The sequence below is a fragment of the Taeniopygia guttata genome, chromosome 1A (assembly GCF_048771995.1).
Source record: "Taeniopygia guttata chromosome 1A, bTaeGut7.mat, whole genome shotgun sequence".
Taxonomy (NCBI): Eukaryota; Metazoa; Chordata; class Aves; order Passeriformes; family Estrildidae; genus Taeniopygia; species Taeniopygia guttata.
This window is the reverse complement of record NC_133025.1, coordinates 25,199,484-25,221,500: the sequence shown is the minus strand read 5'-3', so window position 1 is coordinate 25,221,500 and position 22,017 is coordinate 25,199,484. Positions and strand designations below refer to the sequence as shown.

At 35.6% G+C, this 22,017-nt stretch overlaps 1 protein-coding gene across 20 annotated transcripts in view; it reads left to right on the top strand.

Annotated features, from left to right (window-relative positions):
• Window positions 1-22,017, top strand: part of FOXP2 (forkhead box P2) — a 396,471-nt gene that overhangs the window by 261,345 nt on the left and 113,109 nt on the right. For all 20 annotated transcript variants that reach the window (XM_072917768.1, XM_072917737.1, XM_072917785.1 and 17 more), the window contains 1 exon segment: window positions 15,107-15,196. In XM_072917768.1, the coding sequence (XP_072773869.1) occupies window positions 15,107-15,196 (90 nt within the window).

Here is a 22,017-nt window from a genome sequence, read left to right as displayed (position 1 = left end):
AAAGGGCATGAAAATAGAATTACTTTTGTACCCCTTAAAGGAGGCAGTGACAGGCTAGCATGTACTAGCTTCTGTAGCTGGCTGTACTGAACTTTCTCTGAACATAGAAAAAGTTGCATTGTAATCTCCAAAACCACCCATCTGGCATCTTCCATTAACAGTAAGCAGAAAGGAAAGGGGGAAAAAAAGAAAAAGTGGGGGGAGTGTTGTTCAGAAATATTTAGATCTGACTTGAGGATTCTACAGAAATGTTGGCCCTTGGTGGAAGGTGCCCCAGTCAAATTAACATCTCTGCACACTCCATTCTTGTGCCTCATGGAAGACTGGAGCTTGTCTGTGCCTTGAATTTCACTGTCACCTTGCATTTCTTCTTTACTAGACTGAAGGGTTTAAGATCTGTTTGAAATCTGTATACCTTTGGATATTGCTTGAAATTAGCTACAGTGTGAGTACACATGAGAGACTGACAGTTAAACACATATAGTAATCAGCCAGGGCAGGATATAATTGCAGCTAATTTGTACTGGTTGAACACCCCTCCATATAAAGATATTTTGTATTCAATTATATTTATAATGTTCTGGACAACCAACATATGGTAAAACTTAAAACTATAAGCATTTAATCTAACGAAGATTTGACCTGTCCCTTCTTCCTTTGCTTTTCAGAAGCTTTTATTCCTTTCTGTATACAAAACAGTTTCAGAAATGCAACTCTGGATACATGACCAGATACCTTCCTATGATTGCTCCTACTAATTATTGGAATTTGAGGATGCATTAAAGGCTGTCATGTGAAATGCTGAATTACCTCTGTTTCCAAAATCTTATTTTTACTTGAGAAATTCAGGAAACTTGCTGAAGCTGTATTACAGTGTGGGTGAATACATATGGCTTGTGACAGGTTAGATACAACACAATTATTTATGACTGTGTGAATGTACATTGCTAAATCCCCTTCTTTTCTGTCAAATAGAAACTTTCTCCTCCATATCTTTCATTTTCAATTTTTCTAAAACTATGTTGTTGAACCTTTAGGTGGTATTGTTTTGTCTTCTTGTGACACTTAGGGAAAAAAAAACCCAATCTGAACCAAAATCAGAATTCTGCTATGCCATAAATAATAAGAGATAATATATTTGCAAGACTTAAAAAAATATATTCTAGTACAGAGATTAAATAAGGAGTTGCAACAGAGGCTCGTGGTTCTCAAAAATGAAGAAATGTTAAGAAAACTTTTCCTGAAAAAAACCTACAACCTGGAAAACAAATGCTCAGGTTCCTACCACTTGCATTTGGCAAAACTTCAGAAATCACTTCTTCCAACACATGTGATGATTGATAAAGGTGAGAATTCCTGCGGGCATTGCTCTTAGGGTTTTTTTGAACTTTAACTTTGTTGCAAAATGTCTAATTTGGAATGCTATTAATTCACATGTAAATAATTTTAAATGGGGCTATTGATATATCTTGTGTTCCAAGATGATGTAAAAGCTTGAGTGAATTTCATGTGTTCAGATTTCAAAGAATAGGGCCATTAGGTCACTTTGGAGTCTACCAAAGTTTGTTATAAAAGAGAGACTATCTATACTACTTAAACTGTGTCAGACTAGTCAGAAAAACACTTGCCTTTAAAATTAAGGATGTCAGTTTAAGTAAAATTAATTTTTTTCTTGAGTAGCATAATCATCTCTAGTCACTAAAATAATCTATTCTCAATGATATTGTGCTGGCCTGATTTTTATACTCTGCTTACCATTTGAGTCTTTTAAAACACATTCTAGTTGGGAAGAAATTAAATTTCTCTTCAGCATTACTTCCATGGTTTTTATTTTGATGCTATTCTCTTTGCACTTTTAAAAAAAATTCTGAAAATTGTCCTTATTGTACAGTTTTTAGTCCTTGTAGTCTTTTCTGTGATTCTCCTTTTCTCTGTGTCTTTTATATCAATGAAAGGATAATTCAGTTTTTCTTCAGAGAGGCCAGAATCTTCACAAATTCTGATGCAGAAAAATCTAAAGAAAAGTACTGCTGATTAAAGTACTACTTATTGCTTTTCAATAAATTCCTTTCACTTTTCATTTTCACAGTATGCTTTTCCTGAAAAATCTCATTTTCATAGTATCCTTAAAATAAATAAAAGTATTCATAATATTTAAAAAAAAACCTTTAAGAGCTTGAAGTTGAACCTTTTTTTTCACTTGTTTTTGTACAAATGCCACTGGTGATACACCAAAGCCTTTGCAATGCTCTCTGTCATCTGGCTCCAGAGTCCCAGTCACCTTTGCTGAATAACCTGCTTGCTCCTTTGCCAGTAGCAGACAGAGTTTAGTCCCAGCATTGAGATCTGGGGCACTCTTGGAGCTGGTGACTAACCTGAGCTCTGTAACTTTCTTATTTTAGAGCCTTTGTCAAATTACATAACTCTGAATATTCAGTCTTACATGCCTAAACTTGAGGATGAGAAATACTATAAATCGTATTAGTATTTACAGAAATTACTATATAGTACTATTTTTGTGCATTTGATTGATGGTAACTCTGGAAACAGATGCTTTGGATTCTTTGGGGGTTTTGCCACTGCTTCTTTAATGAAGGAAATAATTGTTTTTCATAAAACTGTGGCTGTTGTCAAAATTATGACTTTTCATCAGTAGAACTCATCCCAGATGCATAAGGTATCTATATAAAACTGGTACTTAAAACTCATCAGAGATACACCATGAGAGGTTCAGGATGCAGCAGTTCAGAATGAAAGGAGTCTTGGTTCACCCACTCTGGAGTGGCTGCTCTTGTTTTTGACAACATTGTTTTTTCAAACCTTCCAATATGAAATGAAGGTTCTTTGACATTTTCACAAGCCGTCCCAAAATCACAGCCTGGCTGCTTATGCCAAGAGAGGCTTCAAAACAACATTTAGCTCAACTGTTTTGAGCACATAGCCATGATCTTCACTAGTAAATTAAACACATGGATACTAAACAGAGCAGTTGACAGGGTGAGACACACATGAGCTCATAAGCATTTTAGTCCCCCAAAATGGGATAGCTGCACCAATTCCGTAGTCAAATTGGTCCTTGAAAAAGTCTGACTGCAGAAGTGTGCCAGGGCATAGCTTGGGAGAGCGTGGGTCAGCACAGGTGAAAAATGAATGCCCAGAGATGTACTCACAGCTTGCTGCTGCAGAAAACCACATTCTCAGTCACTCTCCAGTTTTCAGTGTAGGTGAAGTCTGAGAGAGTTGGTAAAAGTGATATTGTCATCATACCATTTTTAGTAATGCACTCCCTATATTTTTTTGTAACTCTGTACATGAAAGTGCTTGCGTGGTTCATGTCTTAGTGTTATCAATAAACGTGGGGATTGCTGGAGAAGAGGGTGAGAACCTCTGACAGTCATCTGAAATCAAAGATTGTTTCACCTGTTGGCAACAGCTCTTTCTTCAGGTAGCAGCAGAAGCCTTATGCAATAAACTGTGCTCCAAAAAGTATTTCAAAACCATCCCAAAGTCCACACATAAAATAGTTTCTCTTCTGTTTTTATTCTTCAGTTTACTGTCCTATGGCACAAGATTTCTGGGAATTGCAGTACACGAATAGGCATTATCCAGAAGGTTTGCTCATAACAGGCAAGGCCTTCTGACCAAAAATACTACAATACTATGATGTTTGTCATGTATTTTTTCCCGAATCTCAGAGATGAAACTATCTGTGTTTTATCCTGCAAAATAAAACATCTATCTCTGATAGAAGGCATACATTTTTTAAAATAACAGCTAAATTAAAATTTACTGTAGATTGTAACACTGTACTAGTATTGAGATACCTAGTCAGCAACAGATCCATGTGTGGATCTTGAAACTCATTTATGAAGATACTTCAAGTATCTTCATACTTGAAGATACTTCAAGTGTGATACTTGAAACTCATGGTATGAAGAAGTGATGATCTAGTAAGATAGATAAATGTCCACAAAGAAGATGCACTACATCCTGGCTAGTGAATTAAGTTAAAATGCAATATAGTTACAGTTTGGTGAGGTTTAAAAAGAACCAAGAAGGAAGAAGAAAGTATTGTAGGAAGGAGAATCTGGAAAATACTTCTAGGACATGCAATCTCAACTCTGTGCAATGTCCAGGGAGGACTGTCTTTAGAAGAGAAGACTAGTGACTGAGCTTAGACCATAGTAAATTGATGACATGACAGAGGACTGAAAAAATAAAAGCTGATTATTAAATTTTGATTTATGTAAAGACTAGTTGATGGAATAGATGGAGTAAAATTTATATCTAAACTTAATTTCCAACATATTTTGATCATGCACTAGATCGCAAGAGCTTTTTTCATGTGTGAATTAGTGATCATGATTATGTAATATATGCTGCATAGTTCAGAGGAAATTTTTACAGTCTGATGTCAGAATACTGATGTGAAGTATTACATATGTTTGGCACAAGCATACCTGGGTGTGTCTGCTTTTACAAATGCATTTAAAGGTGATAATGCCCCCGAGCATATTTATGATTATAATTCCTTGATTATCTTGCTATTTAGGAAGATTACTGTAGATGCCAAGGCAGTATAAAAAGCATATTTTTTTCCTGGGTGAGTTTGATCAAGTATGATGGAAACATCTACCTTTTAATTCAAATATCTAACCTGTTGCATTGCTCATACATATTACTTGGGAATTCCTTGCACAGTTGCTATCAGTTCTCCAGCACCTAAATGCCCTGGGATTTGCAAAATATCTTTATTCCTCTTCTGCAAAACAATTTTAATAGCTTCAGGTCTTTTCTTTTTCATCCCTGCAAGTTTCTAATCATAAAGAATATACTTCCTACTAGATGTCCTCACAAGGACTGAAACTGGAATGAAGAGCCCGAGGACATTTGCCTGTCTCTCTATACTTGCATTTTAGCTTAAAATTAAAGCTCTTTGTCATTTCACTCTTTTTATAATCCTCACTCTTAAAAGTCCCTGAAGTGGAGAATGCTTTCTCAGTAGCACTGTCTACATGGACTGCTAAGGCTACCCTTCAAAACATACAATACACTTGCCAATTACAGCAAGAACCTGAAGGTTGGTATTCTTCAGAGACAAAGGTCTATGTGTTGGATTATGCCTGCTAGATCATCATAAAATGCACCAAAAAGATAAAAGATAGATAAGCAGTCCAAGAGAAAAGCTGAAATTGTAATAATTCAAGCAGGTCAGAGTAGACTGCAAGTGCAGATGGCACTTATATGTTTTATTATAAATATATAAAGCAATTTGTGATCATGTAACAGAGGTTCCTCTGGCATCTCACTGTCCACACTTAGTACCAGATTTTAGTGCTCAGAATTATTCCAACGAGTTTACAGCAGACCTTTTGTTTTCAGCACATTCAGAACTATTGCCCAATGCCACCATTGAAAAGTTTAGTGTCTAGAAATAGGCTGCTAGTTGCATAATTTACTTCTTTATCTCATATCAAGACAGGTTTTTACTGGTTTGTTTTTTAGCTACAGACCAAACTCCACTTCTGTCTCCCAAATATGGTTTCTCAAAGGCCTTGAAAGATTGCAAATAAAATGGCTATTGTTACGTGGCCTGTTTACATTCACGTTTATTGTTTCTTCCTCTAATCATCTTTTACCGAATATGTTCCTGTTAGTTTAGTTTATGTTGACTGAAGTTTTAGAAAGCATTACAAAAATATCCATAAGAAAAAATAAAAAACATGCAGAGTAGGATTTAAGTTCAGCTGATTTACCTTTAGCAATATAGACTGATTTTTAATGTGGTTGAGATTACATAGTGACTTTGGATCAAATTAATTCATTAATAACATGACCAAAAATGGGTCAGTTTGTTTTTGCTCTTTTTTTTTTATTTGTGGAGATGTCTGACTTAAGATGATCTAGTGGTGCTTTGGACCCTCATTCTTACCATATTTTTCTCTCCCCTTCTTAGTTCTCCATTTCAGCCATATCTCTGTTGTTCCTACTAAGAATTGTAATAACAAGAAAATATTGTTTTCAACTACTGTTGTGTCCATACTTCGAGGTGAGGACACAAGAATCCTGATCAGGGCCTCTGACTGCAGTTAGGGCACAGAGTATTTATTTCTAAGCCATCTCCTGTTCTGTATACACTATTTCTCAGTTCAGTCCAAAATTTCAAGGATAGTCTCATAAACACAAAAGTGGTCATACAAGGTCAGAAAATTCCAAAGAGCAACTCTATGTGCAGCTCTTGCTGATCCTCTGATGTTAGCTCACCATGGAAACAAACCGTGCTGGAGCTTCATGATACTCAGTTTATGAGAACATGGTGTTATTTGAAATGTAGCAAGGTGTTAGACATCACAGTAATCCGAACTTGGCATGCTTTCACAGGAGCCACACAATCAAATAAAACAGTTCTGTGAGACACTTCTAAAGATCTTCTGTGTTCCAGAGCAGAATTGGTGCTCTTAACTATTCCTTAAGATGCTTCTTGAACAAGTTCAGCGTGAATGATTTTGCAGCATGTACACAATTTATTGTACTACTCCACTACTCTACCATTGGAAAGTCTCTTCTTAAATTTAAGTAAATCTTCTTGGATTCAGTTTAAGGCCATTTCTGCTTGCGTTTCCCGTGGATATAATTAATTTGTTCTGTGCAAGAACTTGCTGATGAGTGTTACTGCTTTAGGGTTGGGGTTTATTCCTGTTTTTATGATTAGTCTTCTGCCATCCCATATGTTGGATTTTCTCATTGACATCATTATTGCCATTTTTATCTGGCTACTAGTAAAATGATCCACCTCTTTGAACCATTGTGTCCCAAGCTGGATACATTTCACTAATTGAGTCTTTAGAAGGTTGAGGAAAGTAGAGAAAATATCAGTTTTGTATGGAACTTCTATTTTTATATCCCAGTTGCTTTTATCGTAATAATATGACAGGGTTTTTTTTTAATGTCTTCAATGCATGGTTTTCATCACAACTATATGTATTAAATTTAAGATTTCTTTAAATTATGCTCTTGTAAGATCTAAAAGTCAATAATTAGAACTATTAAAACTATTTAAAACATTCTTTAAATTTATAATATCAAATATGAAACCCAGTCATGACCTTTTTCTTCTCCACTGATAATCAACTGGATATTTCAGTAATGGCTTTCATACCTTCCTCCCATACACTAAAAGGTTGATATGACTTATCTTGGTAATATTTTCTTTCATGGTTACAGTCTCACTCATTTCTCTGGATATGAATTTGTAAGGGCAGTGGTAAATCAAATTGTTATCATTCAAATATTTGGAGCCCTTTTCATCAGTGGCTCTTCAATGGATATGTAATTTCTCACACTTGGATTGGTTTAGAGAGTTTGATTAGTACAATTACTGTAATTTTATTTAATTTTGGTACCATGTAGATCCATTTTCTTTGACGGGTAGTTTTGGTTATAGCTTGCAAGGAGGGTATCTGGATGAGGAATCTGTGCTTCTCGTACTTGGTGTCAGCACTCCTTTACCAGTGAGTGCAGAATGTAATTTAATTGAAACTAAGTTGAAAAGATAGACATATTTCATCTGACTTCTAAATGGCTAGGGCTATTTTAGGGTAAAATTGTTTTGGAATTTGTTTTTCACATGTTATTTTATCTCTCTGTATTACTTACCAAAATTAATCAGTCCTCAGATTTGTCTTCTCAAACTTGAGGTTCTATTCTGGGACTCTTGCTGTTGGCCAGAACAAAATAGAGTGCATGCTTCCTTCTGGTTTGTATCTATCTAATTTCTTGGTTTAGTTTATATCTTGGTGATGATTTTTTGTTAATAATTTGATTAATAATCTCCATTATTAGTTCATTGTCATTAATTTTAAAATTTCTTTTCAGATTTGTATCAGTTGAAACTTTTGCCTTCTAACAACCTTCTAACAGTTACAATGCTTCCTTTGATACTCTGTTTCTTTCCACTCCCAAAGTGGCTCCAAATTTTGATCTTAATACACATGGGGCTGCTCTTGATTTAACTTGCATCAGTTCCCTTCTTATTTATAAATTATCAAATCATCTGTTATTCTACCTAAGTCAACACTACTTTGTTTCTGACTGCTTTAATTGGAAGTAGGTTTCACAGCTGATAAGGGAATGTCTACAATGGACAGACTTGAAAGAAGGGTTTTTTTTAACCTACTCCTTTCAAAGCCTATGTATGCGTTCTACCTATATGCATAATATTATATAAATTTATAATAATTCCAAGGATTTTTTAATTTATGGTTTCACTCATGTGATAGCTGTATTGATTGCTTTCCTTTGCCTGCACATTTAAATAGCTTTTATATATCAGTTAGCAGACTTTCTTTGGAAATAGATCATACCAGTTTTCATGTCAAAATCTGGTATGCGCCACCATTACCACATTCTTTTCATTGTAGAACTAAGAGTTTAGCTCTTCTGTTTAGCTATTACATGTCCCAATCTTTTAAAAATCACACCCCATGGAAGAATATAAAAGTGTCAGAATATTTGTGAGCTTGGATTGCTGGCTTTTCATGTGTGTACTGTTTTGTTGTTGTTTTTTGTTTTTTTTAATTTGATAAATTCAATCAGTCACAGTGTAATGGACGGAGTAGGAAAGAAGTAAGAGTAGCTTGTTTGCTTCTGTGTGTACAAAAGGAAAGTTAAGTTCAGGCATGTGGTCTGAAAGAAAGGAGATTGTCAGGTTCAAGCACAGCTTTGGTGTTGTGAGCCCCCATCTCTCCTAACCCTTGACATTTGCATTCCTCAGCTGGTTTGAGCTTTGGAGAAAGCATTTGGATTTGCTGTCAGGCACCATGTTATGCGTGGTCTGACATGGAGCCCTAATGACCAATGTAGACTATGTCTACAGGGAAGACATTCCTGCTGATGCTGCCAGGAACTGAAGCATGTAACTGGTATGGGTGGTTTTTTCCTAGTTCTTGGTCAGTCAAATAATGGGCAGGGAAAATTAAAGAGTTGTTTTTGCAGAAGTCTTTAGAATCTATTAAATTGGGTTATAGGGAGAGAAGCTAAATTGGTTTTGTAAAATGAAATATGTAAACTGCTAATTCCTAGTGCCCTGTATTTATTTAGAATCCTTCACACAGGAGAAAAAAGGAAGACACTAAACAAAAAAAAAACCCAAACCAAAACAACAACAACAAGAAGACAAAACAATTAGAGTGAAAAAAATCTGGTAATTAACTATTATTTTTCACAAAACTAGTCTAATTACAAATCAGTCATGGTGAAATGAAAGGTCAATAACTACAGATGCATAATTTCTCTCTGATAGATTGCTGTTTGAAAATAGGTTTATGAAAATTATGTGATTAATTTCCTTTTATTAAACAGCATTATAAGACTTCATGTTGCATTTATCACTTTATTACTGTTACTTTTTCTCTTCAGCTGAAAATTAGTCCTGGATAACATCAGGATAGAGAAAAAGCTCAGGTAGATTGAGGATCATTTCTTCTAGTGGCATTTGTGTAACAGGGAAGATCACAAATCTGAATCAAAATCAGAGCCCCAGTATACTGAAACTGGCAGTATCAGCCTAAGAAAACAAACCACACACACCCTCACCCTTGCCACTAAACAGCCAACCAACCAACACCAAAGTGCTTTTAGTCCAAGAAAACGAAAGCCATATCCAGAGATACGTTTTCTGAGCTGAAGGATTTGAGGAATGTAAGTGTATAGGTTAAACTGTGATCCAGAGTGTCTTTTCCTACTTGCCCCCAACCTTCAATGTGCTCTGCTGTTTTATTTTGAAATTCCCTAGACATGGCTGTCCTGAAAAAATGAAGAATTTTCCCCACCTTGGAAAAGCTGGGCAGCCTAGGGATCCAAGAGCCAGGCAATAATTTGTACAAGTTCCTGTAGTGTTAATGTAGCAAGTGTTTTCAAATATATTCAATGTTCACTTAATCCCACCCTATAGGGTTGGGTTTACTACTCCTTTTAGTGGGCACTACCATTGTCCTCCTGTCCAGCAGCCTGGTGGTAGGAGTACTTGAACTTGTAATGTGTCAAAGTGTCACAGACTCTTCTGCTGGAGCATAATGTGGTTTCAAACATTTCGATCCCTTCCAGGTTTCTTTTCTGCTACTAGGCAAGACACCCTGATCTGGATTTAGAAGACAGAAAACCCTTTTTTTTTTGTTTGAGTATTTTCATAGTCTGATGTTGGGTTAATTGAATGAAATCCTTCTTAGGGAACATCTAGGTTTTTTAGGTAACATATTCCTTGAAATAGGTGCCAACAGCCTTAGCTATCTGGTCTGTTTCTATAGCAAACACTGTAAAAATTGTTCATTCTGTCTCTCGTAGGTGAAACCAGACAGGTTATGTGGCTTGGACTTCTGTTACATACAGAAATTCATACTGGGCTTCCCGGTGTGGCACGTTTGTCCTCAGTTTTGTTTGTGTGTCTTAGAGAAAAAATGAGTGTTTTTCACTGAGTTTGCCTTCTCTATTAAGGCTTCTGGAGAGACTACTGCTGGAAAGGAGTTGGATCATCTTAAATTCAGTATTTGAATAGTGCTAGCTGCTTTGCTACTCCATTTGGAAAGATTATAAGTTGATGTGCTGACTGACTGTGATATTCAGTAGAGAACTTTCTGGGCAAACATAATCAGTGAGAGACAGAGGTTTATCCATATCATTTGAGTGCTATTAGGAAGAGTTAAACAATGTTGTCTTTCAGTCACTATCTTTTGAGGATTTTGTACAACTATGGGTAATTCTGGGATTCTTGTTGGGAGCCAGCCAGAGAATAGGCCTTGAGCAGGTTATAAAGGGTCAGAGGTTCTCCTGAAGTGTTTTTTATAATAAATGTAGCTGTGTAATCATTTGGTTAACTTGTTATTCAGCCAGTGCAGAGCAGTCTTTGGCCTTAAATCCAGCTTAGCATGTTGATATGTTTCGGTTGCGTAGTGCTACCAGAGAGATGACTCTCGTTTGACATATTCAGCCATTTGGAAACTTAGATGTTCAGAAACTTACTTTACGTTCAGCAGGAATGTTAGGTTATGCAGTCATTTGTAAAAAATAAAATAGGTATTTGGAATTAGGAAAGAAAAGAATCTGGTTGACTTCTGGCAAGTGTTTTGGTTATCTGCAGAGTATACACCTCTTGTCAGTATAAATAGGGAGTGCCTGTATAAACATTCTTGTTTCGCCTGTTCCACATAATAGTTTCTTGTATCATATTTCTTTTGACCTCGCTATCTGAAACCAATTACAGGAGATCCATTTGGGCTGCATCTATTTTCATAAGAAGCCCAGGCAGCAGTGTTTTTCTCAGAGATGAATATCAACATCAAATATCCTTCTGAGTGCTTTGTTATTTATGTTTCAGAGAGATTTTGTAGCCTTCAGCTCTCAAGAATGTGTCACGCTGTGCTGTTTATACATTGACGATATTAATGGGCATAGATGTCATTTTTCATTTTAATGTCTCAAATGCAACAGGCTGATAGGTTAAACATTCCTGGTTTTAAAGGAAGGATAAGAATGACATCTGTTTCCTAAAAATACACATATATTTAATTTCTAAAAAACAAAGTAATAAGCTTACCATCTTTAGGTGACAGCTTCCACTTTATTAAAATGGTAAAAGTTAAAAAATAATTTTGAATCCCACTTAGATCAAATAGAAGGGTTTGGAATACAATATTAAAGGAAGTTATATCTCCTAGTAATACTGACAACAAATGGCAAATTCTACCACAATTTATCAACTTTAAAAGTGCGAGTTATATGCAATTATTTTCATTTTTGTTCTGCTTATGTTTTAGCTATGCCAAAGCTTTGTAGTAAATATTAAGAACTAGTGTTCCTAATAAATATTTTACTAGAAGGCACAGTGAGTTCTGGAAACCATATGCCCAAATTTTCCTTCCTATATAGCCATTACTTAAAGCATCATAATGATTTTCATTTATGTAATTAAAATAATTTCTAATCCTCAGTTCTTTTTATTGCTTTTATCTACACTGGATTTTTTTGGTAGTTTTACTAATTTAGAGAATTAAAGAAAAGTTCCTACTAAATTTGAAACAACTGTTATTGGGAACTAGATACAATTTTGAGTGCCCTAGAATCTGTTCTTTCTGCACTTAATTTGAGGTGGGACTCAACATAAATTTGATTTGTCAGATTTATAAGAATCTGTTATTTTGTCTTCATTACACTGTTTTTACATCCCGAGTAATTGTCAGAAAAACTTATAAATGATACATAGGATGGGTGTTTATTGAAAGTGTAGATGTTAAACTATGAATTTTTAAAGATAATTTCAATTTTTCAGTTTGTTTTGCAAGGATTTAATAGCAGCAAATGAATTTTTACAACTAATGCTTTGTAGCCTCACTTATGAATAATGTCAGTAATAATGCTTTGAAATTAACAGTGTTTCTGGGAGGTTGTTTACCGTGTAGCAAAATGTAAAGTTAAGCACCACACTTGGAGAAAAAAATAGCCTAAGATGACTGCTCTAAGAACAAAGGCTGACAGTGATTTCTCCTTATGAGTTTTAAATCATCTCTGATCTCTTGAAATTGTTTTCTGTTCTTCTTCTATCTCCTGTGTTTACAATAATCTAAACTGCCACAATAAGATCACTGAAGTATTCAGGTAGTCATCATTTATAAGACATTCTGTATTAAAAGATAAGCCTTTACTCCTTTAGAGATATCCCAACCAGCACATATGAATCAAAATAGTTTAAGTAGTAGAGCCTTTTATGCAAGCATATCCTGTTGTGCTGTCTTGCTTTTTCATGAAGTGTGACTCTTTTTGTAGTTAGCTGTAGGAAGTCATACTTTCTGAGGCTCATTCCACAGGAGTATGCTAGCCACAATTTGAAATCAGTCTAGATTAAATCTAAGCTACAGCAGACTATAATTCTCTAATTTTCAAGTACTGTAAATGTACAGCCTTACTTGATGCTTACTTGCTTGCTTTATTGTATTGATGTGAAGACACTGCTGCTGAGGAAGATGAGGATTTCTGCAACTGCCAAAAATAAAAGATTGTTATATTTATGGTTTTTTTTTCCATTTCCTCTTACTCCAGATCTCTTCTCTCATTCTCCTAGCAGTATCACCCCAAGTGGTGAGGTTAGTTTTCCTCTACAGTCTCATGAATTCAGGAGTGCAGTAGTTCTCTTGCTTCCATTCAAGTTTTCCTTTTGGAAAGCACTAGAGATTAAGGAATACAAATTTGCCACAGATCTTCTGTTCATGCTTTTAATTTGTTTTTGCTTTAGCCGTGCAAGAAGTTGGGACCAAATCCTGGTGCCCCTGAAATAAACAGATACATTTAACTCTGATCTCGGGTAGAGAAACATTGTCCTTTAGGATATGCTCAAAAACTGTGAGTACAGAAGAGATCCTGCACCTAGTGGTTCCTTGGTAACAAAATATTTCAAGTGCACTTTTAAATATGTTAACTTTTGTTTATTTTTAGGAGAGAGAAGATGGTTCTGTGTGTCTCATTGCTTAGGTTCAGAGGAATGTACACTCTTTGTGTAGCTGACCTGTAATTACTTGAGAATTTGATGAAACAATACAGGGATTGTTGTGGGAATGTCTCCAAATGTTAAAAGTCTGCTCTGCAAACTTTGTACCAGGGCCTTCTATGGGGAGACAAATCAATGTTGTTAGGAGATGGTACTAGTGCATTCACTTTGTTTACTTTGGTTTTCTATGTCTGCCTGCCTTCTCAGAAAACTTGCTTGGAGCCAGACTGTAGCAGCCCTCTCTCTGTCTTTTCATAATTGATCAGGGGATGACTGCCTTCCCTGAGGGTTAAGACGTGGCAACTTTTTCTGTTTGCTCAGCATCTCAATGCAGTAGTTCAAACATTGTTCACACCAGCTGGCAGTGTAATGCCATATGCACATCTTGTCAAAGCAACTGTTGTCATGGATACTAGAAACTATCTTAAAAACCAGCTCATTTGAGTCTAATCAAAATTGTACCTTTCTTTATCAGTTGAGAATCTTTATTATTTTAGGCAACATTGATCAAATGGCATTTGTTGCAGTACATTCCATCTACAGTAGGTTTTAATAAGAGAAATAATAGTGTGATGCATTGTAAAGCTATAACTGGTCTTTTTCTAAGGGGAAAAAGAATGAGTTCTCCAGGTAGTTTCAGTGGAAATGTTTTGAATCAGGTTTTTTGGTTTATTTTGTTGTTTTTGTTTTTTTTTTTTAATTTCTAAATAAGTACCACTTCTTAACGTTTGACATTTAAAAAATCATTTTATAGGGAAAAATAATATAGATTAGCATTCTTTGGGTAGGTGGAATGTTTGTTTACATTTTATATGTTTAACTGTATTTGGCTGAGTTGAAATGAAAACGTAAAATAAATGAAAACATCCTCTATTTTGATTGGTATACTGTCATCCCTGAGCCTGATCTGGTTGGTTGAGTAATAATTTCTTTGTTCTCTGATTTTCCTAAGAATGCAAATTAAAACCACTCATTTTTATTTGGCATTAAAACTGTACTCTTTTTTTTTGTCAAAGGAGAGGTTTCTCCTTGAATTGTAAGTACAAAAAGTGTTTTTAATCTTCAATGAATATCCTTATTAATTCACTTTCAAGATAATCTGATGTTGATTTGTCAAATTTAATTACAGCTTCTGGTAACACTTGAAGTCTACTTGCTTTTACTTCAAATTGTAATACGAAAATGCAAATTGAATGATAATTTGCAAGGGAGTGGGCATTTTAGTTGAACACTCAAAGACAAGTTCCTTGTGGAAATGAGGCTATTGATGCAGTTTATGATTTTTCCTCTTCAAGCACTTCAAACAAATTAACTTTATTTCCTGCAGGATTTCATGTACATCCATAAATTCTAGTGAAGTCTTATATATGTACTTTCAGAATATTTTTTTTAATGTTTCAAGTAAAAAGAAACAAACCCTGAAGTCTGAAATCTAGCAAATACAAATCAAATAGGAGGGGATTTTGTTCATTCAATTGGACTTTTACCTAAAATTAGCAATGAGTAACTGATTTCTTTCGAGGAATTGGTCGCATTTATTTACTTTTCTTTTTTTTTTTTCCTTACTTTTAGGCACTCCAGGCAGCAAGGCAGCTGCTTTTACAGCAACAGACAAGTGGACTGAAATCTCCTAAGGGCAGTGAGAAACAGAGACCGCTGCAGGTTAGTAAAGTCTCCTTGCTTTTGGGACCTTATTCTCAGGGAAGAGTGCGGAGCTCGCTCACACCTGGGGGGTGTGTGTCAGTGCCTGTCCTCTAATGCCGTGTGTGTGCATATTCACATGCTGCAGGTTACAGGCTTCTTGCTGCTGACTTCACAGAGAAAAATCGCTATAGCATACAAAAGCCTTTTGTGGCTGTACATGCTTAAAAGGTCTGAGACTAAGTCTGAGTTCACTAACTGTGGTACATTAATTCTTTATAGACATGTTACAAAATTGGTATGTGATTTTTATATGTACAGGGTTTAAATTGTAAAAACATGTTAAGACTAGAAGCAAAACAGTATCTGTGAAAAAAAAGAGAAGAGCTAAATACCCCACAGTTACAATATCTAAGTGACAGAGAAGTGTTCAGAAACTTACCAACACAAGTGCATGAAATTTTGAAAGCGGTTTCTGCCATTTTAGAAAAAACATATGTCATGAAATTTTAAATTAGGATGTTGTTGGGTTTTAGATTGTGAATGGGTAAACAGAAGTTCTGCTATTGAATAGTTATTTTAAATACATTAGTAAAAACATAGAGTTTTCTTCTTGGAAAATTTTATCAGTTTGGTATTTTTATGAGGTATTAATTCAGTTATTCCTAATGCAGAGTTCCATATCAAATTGCATTCTGCTGACAAAACTTGTTCTTTCTTTTATATAGACGGGTGCTTAACTGCTGAATTACATTTTGTTGCAGACAATTTTATTTTGTTCAAGAAATTAAAAAAAGTATAAATCCTACTGTTCTCTTCCTCACATCTATTTTTCTGGGTGTACATTTATTCTCTCAGGATTTCCCCTGTTTTCTGATGGAGTAGGGTGTTTTTATCTCATTTCTAGTTTTTGTCATGCATAATGGAGGACCCCAGGCACTAGAATGTATTTTTTTTCTCCACTAGGGAAATGTGAAATTTGTTCACTTGTGCCATTTCTGAATGTGATTCACATTGTCTCCTTTTCTTTGTGAAACTTGGTAGACCAGTGTTGGACACAGCAAACAGTTCCACATTCCTGATCAGCTCTCTTCAAATACACTTTTAAGGTTTTATTTATTTGCTCAGAACCAAACAAGAATTTAGGAATATGACTAAAAAAATAGGAAAAAGGAAAACATGACACAATGGCATCCTGCCAGGCTGTAGTTGTAGTCCAGTCCTGGCTGAGGCTGTCCTGGGACCCTCTCAACTTTCTACTCATCACCCTTGACTTTGCTCTGTAAATGCAAATTCGCATTTGCTTTGTATCAAATACCTTCTGCACTGAAGGTACTTGAGAAGAGTAGCCATAAAGGTAGAAGCTTATGAAGTATGTGGTTTTTTTAGGTTTTAAAGTGGAATTAGTGACCTTGAGGGGTTGAACCATGAAAATTAATAATAGAATGAATATTGTGAAAGTCCTTCATTCTGCTAGCTCCTTATTCTGAAAGATAACATGGGTTGTATAAGGAGTGTACAAGATCCATCTAGCCCTATGTTCTGTCTCTAAATTGGCCAGCACCAGACAATAAGGAAAGTGTATGAAACAGGCAGAAATAGTGGTATTTTCCCAGTATATGTTTTCCATATTTTTTCTTTAATCCTCCACCTTTTAAACCAGCACAGTCCAGGAGCTATTGACTTCTCACTTCAGATTCTCCACCCATTCACAAACTTTCTTTTCAGGGTTAAAGAAGTCTGGGGTGCACTGTTTGTGGTAGGCATTGTTGAAATTCTAGAAATCCATGTTTGGAGGTAAAGACAGTCATACACAGAAGCCAGAGGATGATGAGATGAAGAGAGAGACTCTTGTGCTTTCATGTTCTCAAAACACTAACCATGGTCTGGTGCCTTTGCTAGGGCTTGATGTGTTGGTGCTGTATCACTTGTTTCCCAGAAGGCATCTCATGAGTCACACTTGAGAGGCAGAAAGAAGTAAATAAAGCAAATACTATTATTTTCAAAATTGTTACATGCTCCCTAAAGTCTAGATTATTGCTTATGTTTTCAACTTTTTCTTCCATCATCAGTGTGTACACAGTGTCTTTATTGGCCTTGAACACTTCCTTTGGTTCATTTTTAAAGGAGAGGAAAAATGGAATTTGCTCCCAGACTTTGATTTTATGTAACAAATACCATGTAAATTCAGGTATGAACACAAATTACATTTTAATTTTCTCTTTTAGTGAAAAGGTTGTATAAAGGTTTTGGACATTAATCCTTCGAGCTTTTCTCTTTCTGTCTCTTACTGTTTATTGTTCATCATGTAGTGGGAATTCACATTTTGATCATCATGTTGCCTGTTTGACCATATACTGTAATAAAATTGTTAGACATTATTATTTTCTTGTGCCAATTTTAGACAAAATCTTCTAGCAGTAGAAATTACTAAATTTGTATAAGCTTTATAAGTCAAAATTGAAGGTTATAAGGCAAAAATACTTGTACTTGTGTTTGTGACTGAGAAAACAGATTACTCCCAATATTTTAAAATACTTTGAAATTAGTGCATATCTAATTTCCTCTATTTCAGAGCAATTTACTAATCTGGCAACTATCACTATGTTATAATAGATTTATAAATCAATAAAACCTTTAAATCTAGCTCACACATCTGCAAGCAAATGTGGCTATTAGGTAAGCCCTGCCATGCATCTCGTCCTCTGTAGTTTGATGTAAACTATTCTATTGTTCCATGAGACAAAGAGCAAAAAAAATAGTATTTATTTTAGTGGCCATTTTTTGGGGGAAAAGCAGCGTATGGTGTTTTTATGTATGTTCTCTCTGTTGTTTCATAATGCGTCAAGTATTTTAGTGACTTACAGCACCTACTAGCTAATCAGCAATTTGAAAGCTGATTGAAGAAACCTTCAAATTTGTGTCCTCAACTTTGCAAAAAGAGGGTGTTGGGTAAGTCATCATGTTCTACTGTGCTTTACTGAGGGGATGTCTTTAGGGGCACTGCTGAAATTTTCCTAGAATAATTTTAGTGTCTTTTGTATACTCATGAAAAGCCTTTACAAATGTACCACTAGCTATGTGATCTATTCTAAAAGTGCGAAGTTTTTGTTTTAGTTTCTAATGCAAAAGTTACATTTAACTGGTAGTTATCCTATATTTTCAGGGACAGGAGGCTTATATTTAGATTGCGAGTTAACAGAATACCTGCAAAAATTACAGTTTTAGATAGATGCTTGTCTTGATCTACTATTACTTTGATTTACATTTGTCTGGGTTTTACACTGCAGATGGCATAACCATTAGCATGTCTTATGTAAAACAGAAGAAGAAAAACATCCCTTTTGACAAGCTTGAGTACCAATTGTGGTAGTGATTTTACTTTCATGTATAGATATCCGAATAAATGTATTTGAAACATGTTTATATATGCCATTCATTACACTGATGCACCAATTGAATGCATCCAATCAGTACATACATTGATTAATGACATATTGCAAAATAGCTATGGAGGGTTTGTGATGAGAGTTGAGGGTAATGTTAACCTGAATATGATGAGAAAATAGCATTTACTATTTTACTGTGCATCCAGTAAAATATTGCTGTAGTAAGGTTAAGATTTTTTGTTTCAGAATATTTTTCTTTTCTGTGGAATTGGTTATAATGGTAATCCATGGTGAAGCTTACTAATTGCTTTCAAGGATTTCTCTCCTTATCGCCAAATTTCCATAGTAGGCATAACAGGAAAAAATGTCACCTTGACTCTTGGAACATGTAGTTCCTTTTCCTAGGGCAGAAAGTCACTGGTCCTTAGAGCCACTGGAGAACCTGGTATCATCTACCTTTAATACTGGCAGCTTTATTTTTGTGTAACATTTACAGTCATGACTGAGACTTGGAGTTCTTCAAGAACTGTGAGAGCACAAGCATAACCCAAAGGTAAATGCTGTCAATTTTCTGCCATTGGTGGGTATTCGTGTATAGCATTGCAATTATTTCCCTTCCAGGTAGGCAGTCTCTCTGCTTAGACTAATCTGTTCATGATACACATACTGTTGTTGTCTGCATAGAATGGTGATATGCACAGTTGTAATTCTATTTGTTTGCCTCGTTGTTTCTATTCCCAGTAATGTCTCTAAAGGAGTAGTTTTTTTCACAGAGTCAGACTGTGAGTCTTGAGTCGATGGGAATAAATAGATGATTATCTTCAGCCCCATAGTTTAATATATCTACAATTAATTGGTTAGATATTTTTTTCTTCAGGCTGGGAGATTAGTTGTTTCAACATCAGTACAAATGCATTCTATAAGAGGATGGCATGTCATAAAATCATGACTCCTGGAATCAAAGGGTTAAGCTCAGTGTGTACCAAGCCAGTTGTATAAATATCATGCTGTATGGAGTGTTGAGTTGTTATGGTAAGCTTTGTTTATTTAGCATAAGCACTTCACTGAAGTGTAATAATTTGATAAATTTTAGGAAATGTATACACTTAAGTTTAATTGCTTAATTTTTATTTCATTGGTGTATGCCATCAGAAGAACCATTTCTTTTAAAGACACTCAAAATGCAAAAATTTAGCATGAAAAGATATTCACTGTCTCTTTTAACCCACTCTCCTCGATTTACTCTCTCCTAGTTTGGTCATCTCCCTTTGGATCTTCATATGGGCCTGAATTTAAAATTCATTGCACATAATAAATAAGCAAACATCTCATTAATATTGTAACCTTTAGTTACTTTTTTTAAACATATATAAGGACTTGATGAGAGATGAGAAATAGGGAATGTGGGAAAAAAGAAGCAAACCCCACTGCTTTTAAATTATATCCTCTGATTTAATGCACTTTGACTTCAACTGTGCATGCTTAATATCAGTCAAAATGTGCCATTTTATAGACAGAAGAAAACTTGTTATGGGTTTAAGTTAGAGTTTTTCTTGCGTTACAGTGAACAAAAATGGAAATAAATCTAACTGGTCTAAAACTCTTTTTTTCATAAAATGCATGTTACATATTTCTGTTTATCTAATGCATGCTGCTAAGCATAAGAAGTAGGAGAATTTTGTACATGGTAGAAAACACTGATATAGAAAGATGCAAATACATATTATGTAGTGTAAGAGGAGAGTAGTGATAAACAGCCTTTCTTCCTCTTGAGTATAATTCTAGAGGAAATGTGTGGCCTACATATAAGCAAACATTGAGGCTTGGGGTAAATTAAATTTGGAAGATAGCTGCTGGAAACTCATAAGTCCCATTTTCCCTTGTAAGTCTATTCAGAGGAATATGCAGTTATCCTCTGACGTGCAGAAATTTGCATCAGTAATACCCACTCTAAAGACAAGGATAACCCCAAGAGATGGAAAGAAGGCAAAGAGTTATTTTTACGTAAAGGTGTAGGGGGAAGGGAAAGGAGTAATATCCATATTCAAGCTTATATGATGTAGAAAACAGGAGTTCTATTAAGGAAGAGGTATAAATGCAATAATAAAGGAAAATACCCAGGACGTTATTTCTTTCATTTACAGTGGAAGTGTCAGTATCACAAACTTGCTGGGAAGTTCTTACTCACAGATAGAACTTGCTCCAAAGATTTGTGTCCTAACTTTGACAACATTTTCTATTCATGAAAACTCATATTTTGCATCGTGTTCCATTTTGCTGTAAAGCCTTGTCAAAACTGATTTACTTTAAGTCACATTTTACTCTTGAAAACTTCCAGTATTAAAAAAACTCATCTTCTAAGAAAGTGGCACTAGTTGGTATGGTTTGCTTTTTAGTTTAATGTATATATGCATCACCTTGAGGTGTTATCTCTTATTGTCATTTTTAGGAGTACAAAATATTCCAGCTAACCTTATGTGTGATCTTTGTAAGATGACTTTTCTAACAGAAGTTAGCACGTAATAGATCCATCTGTATCTAACAGAGATAAAAAGCCCACAAACTAGCTGATGCAGAGGTGCACCTCTTTATCCTGACAACATTGTTGCAATATTATAAAATATGTTTGATTCAGAGGAAGGAAGTGTTATGCAAGTTCTGTTTACAGGTATTAGATGTGCAGAATATTAATTTGGATTATTATGTAATCTGGAATTTCAAAAGGCATTTTAATGTTGAACACGTGTCTGTGCAGAATCTGATGTGTCAGTCTGTTACAGTGACTGCCCAGGAATTATCACCTACATCACTGGAATGTCTTCCCCTTTTCTCTCTTGTTGATTCTGGTACTTCTGGAGAGCTAGGAGTAGAGGGAGAACACACAGTCCAGTTCTTCATTCAGATTCAGAAAGGCAGACCTTCAGAGACAGTGTCTACGTCTTCTCACAGCAGTTTTTACATGGCAGACCAGCAAACTTATCTTTCCCTCACAGTAGAATCTGCAGCCTGTCTGATACCAGGACATAATGCTGTGTATGGGATGAATGGACTGGTTTTTATATTCTGTACTATAGGAATCCCCAAGGACTACTGAGAAGTTGATTTGCCTCCTTGAGCAGCTGGAAAGCTCTGTCCCCCTGCTGTCCCTCCCAGCACAGGCAGCACACAAGGCTGTGATTGCTCCTCTTCGGGCTGTGTGAGGAGTCCCACTGCAGAGCTGGGCGGCGCAGGTTCCCTTGAGCCGCTTCTCCAGGCTCTTGCAACAGGTTGGATCAGCCTCATTTTCTTACCAGCTGGCTCATTGCCCAGAATAGCTCAGGAAGAGCTGAGAGGGGAAGTGTGAATGGTTCCCCACTCAGTGTGCAGCTCTATTAATGGGTCTGCTCCCAGGCAGGGCCCTAATTATGCCAGTTTAGGATCGCACCACTCAAGCAAGGCTCTCCTGATACTCTT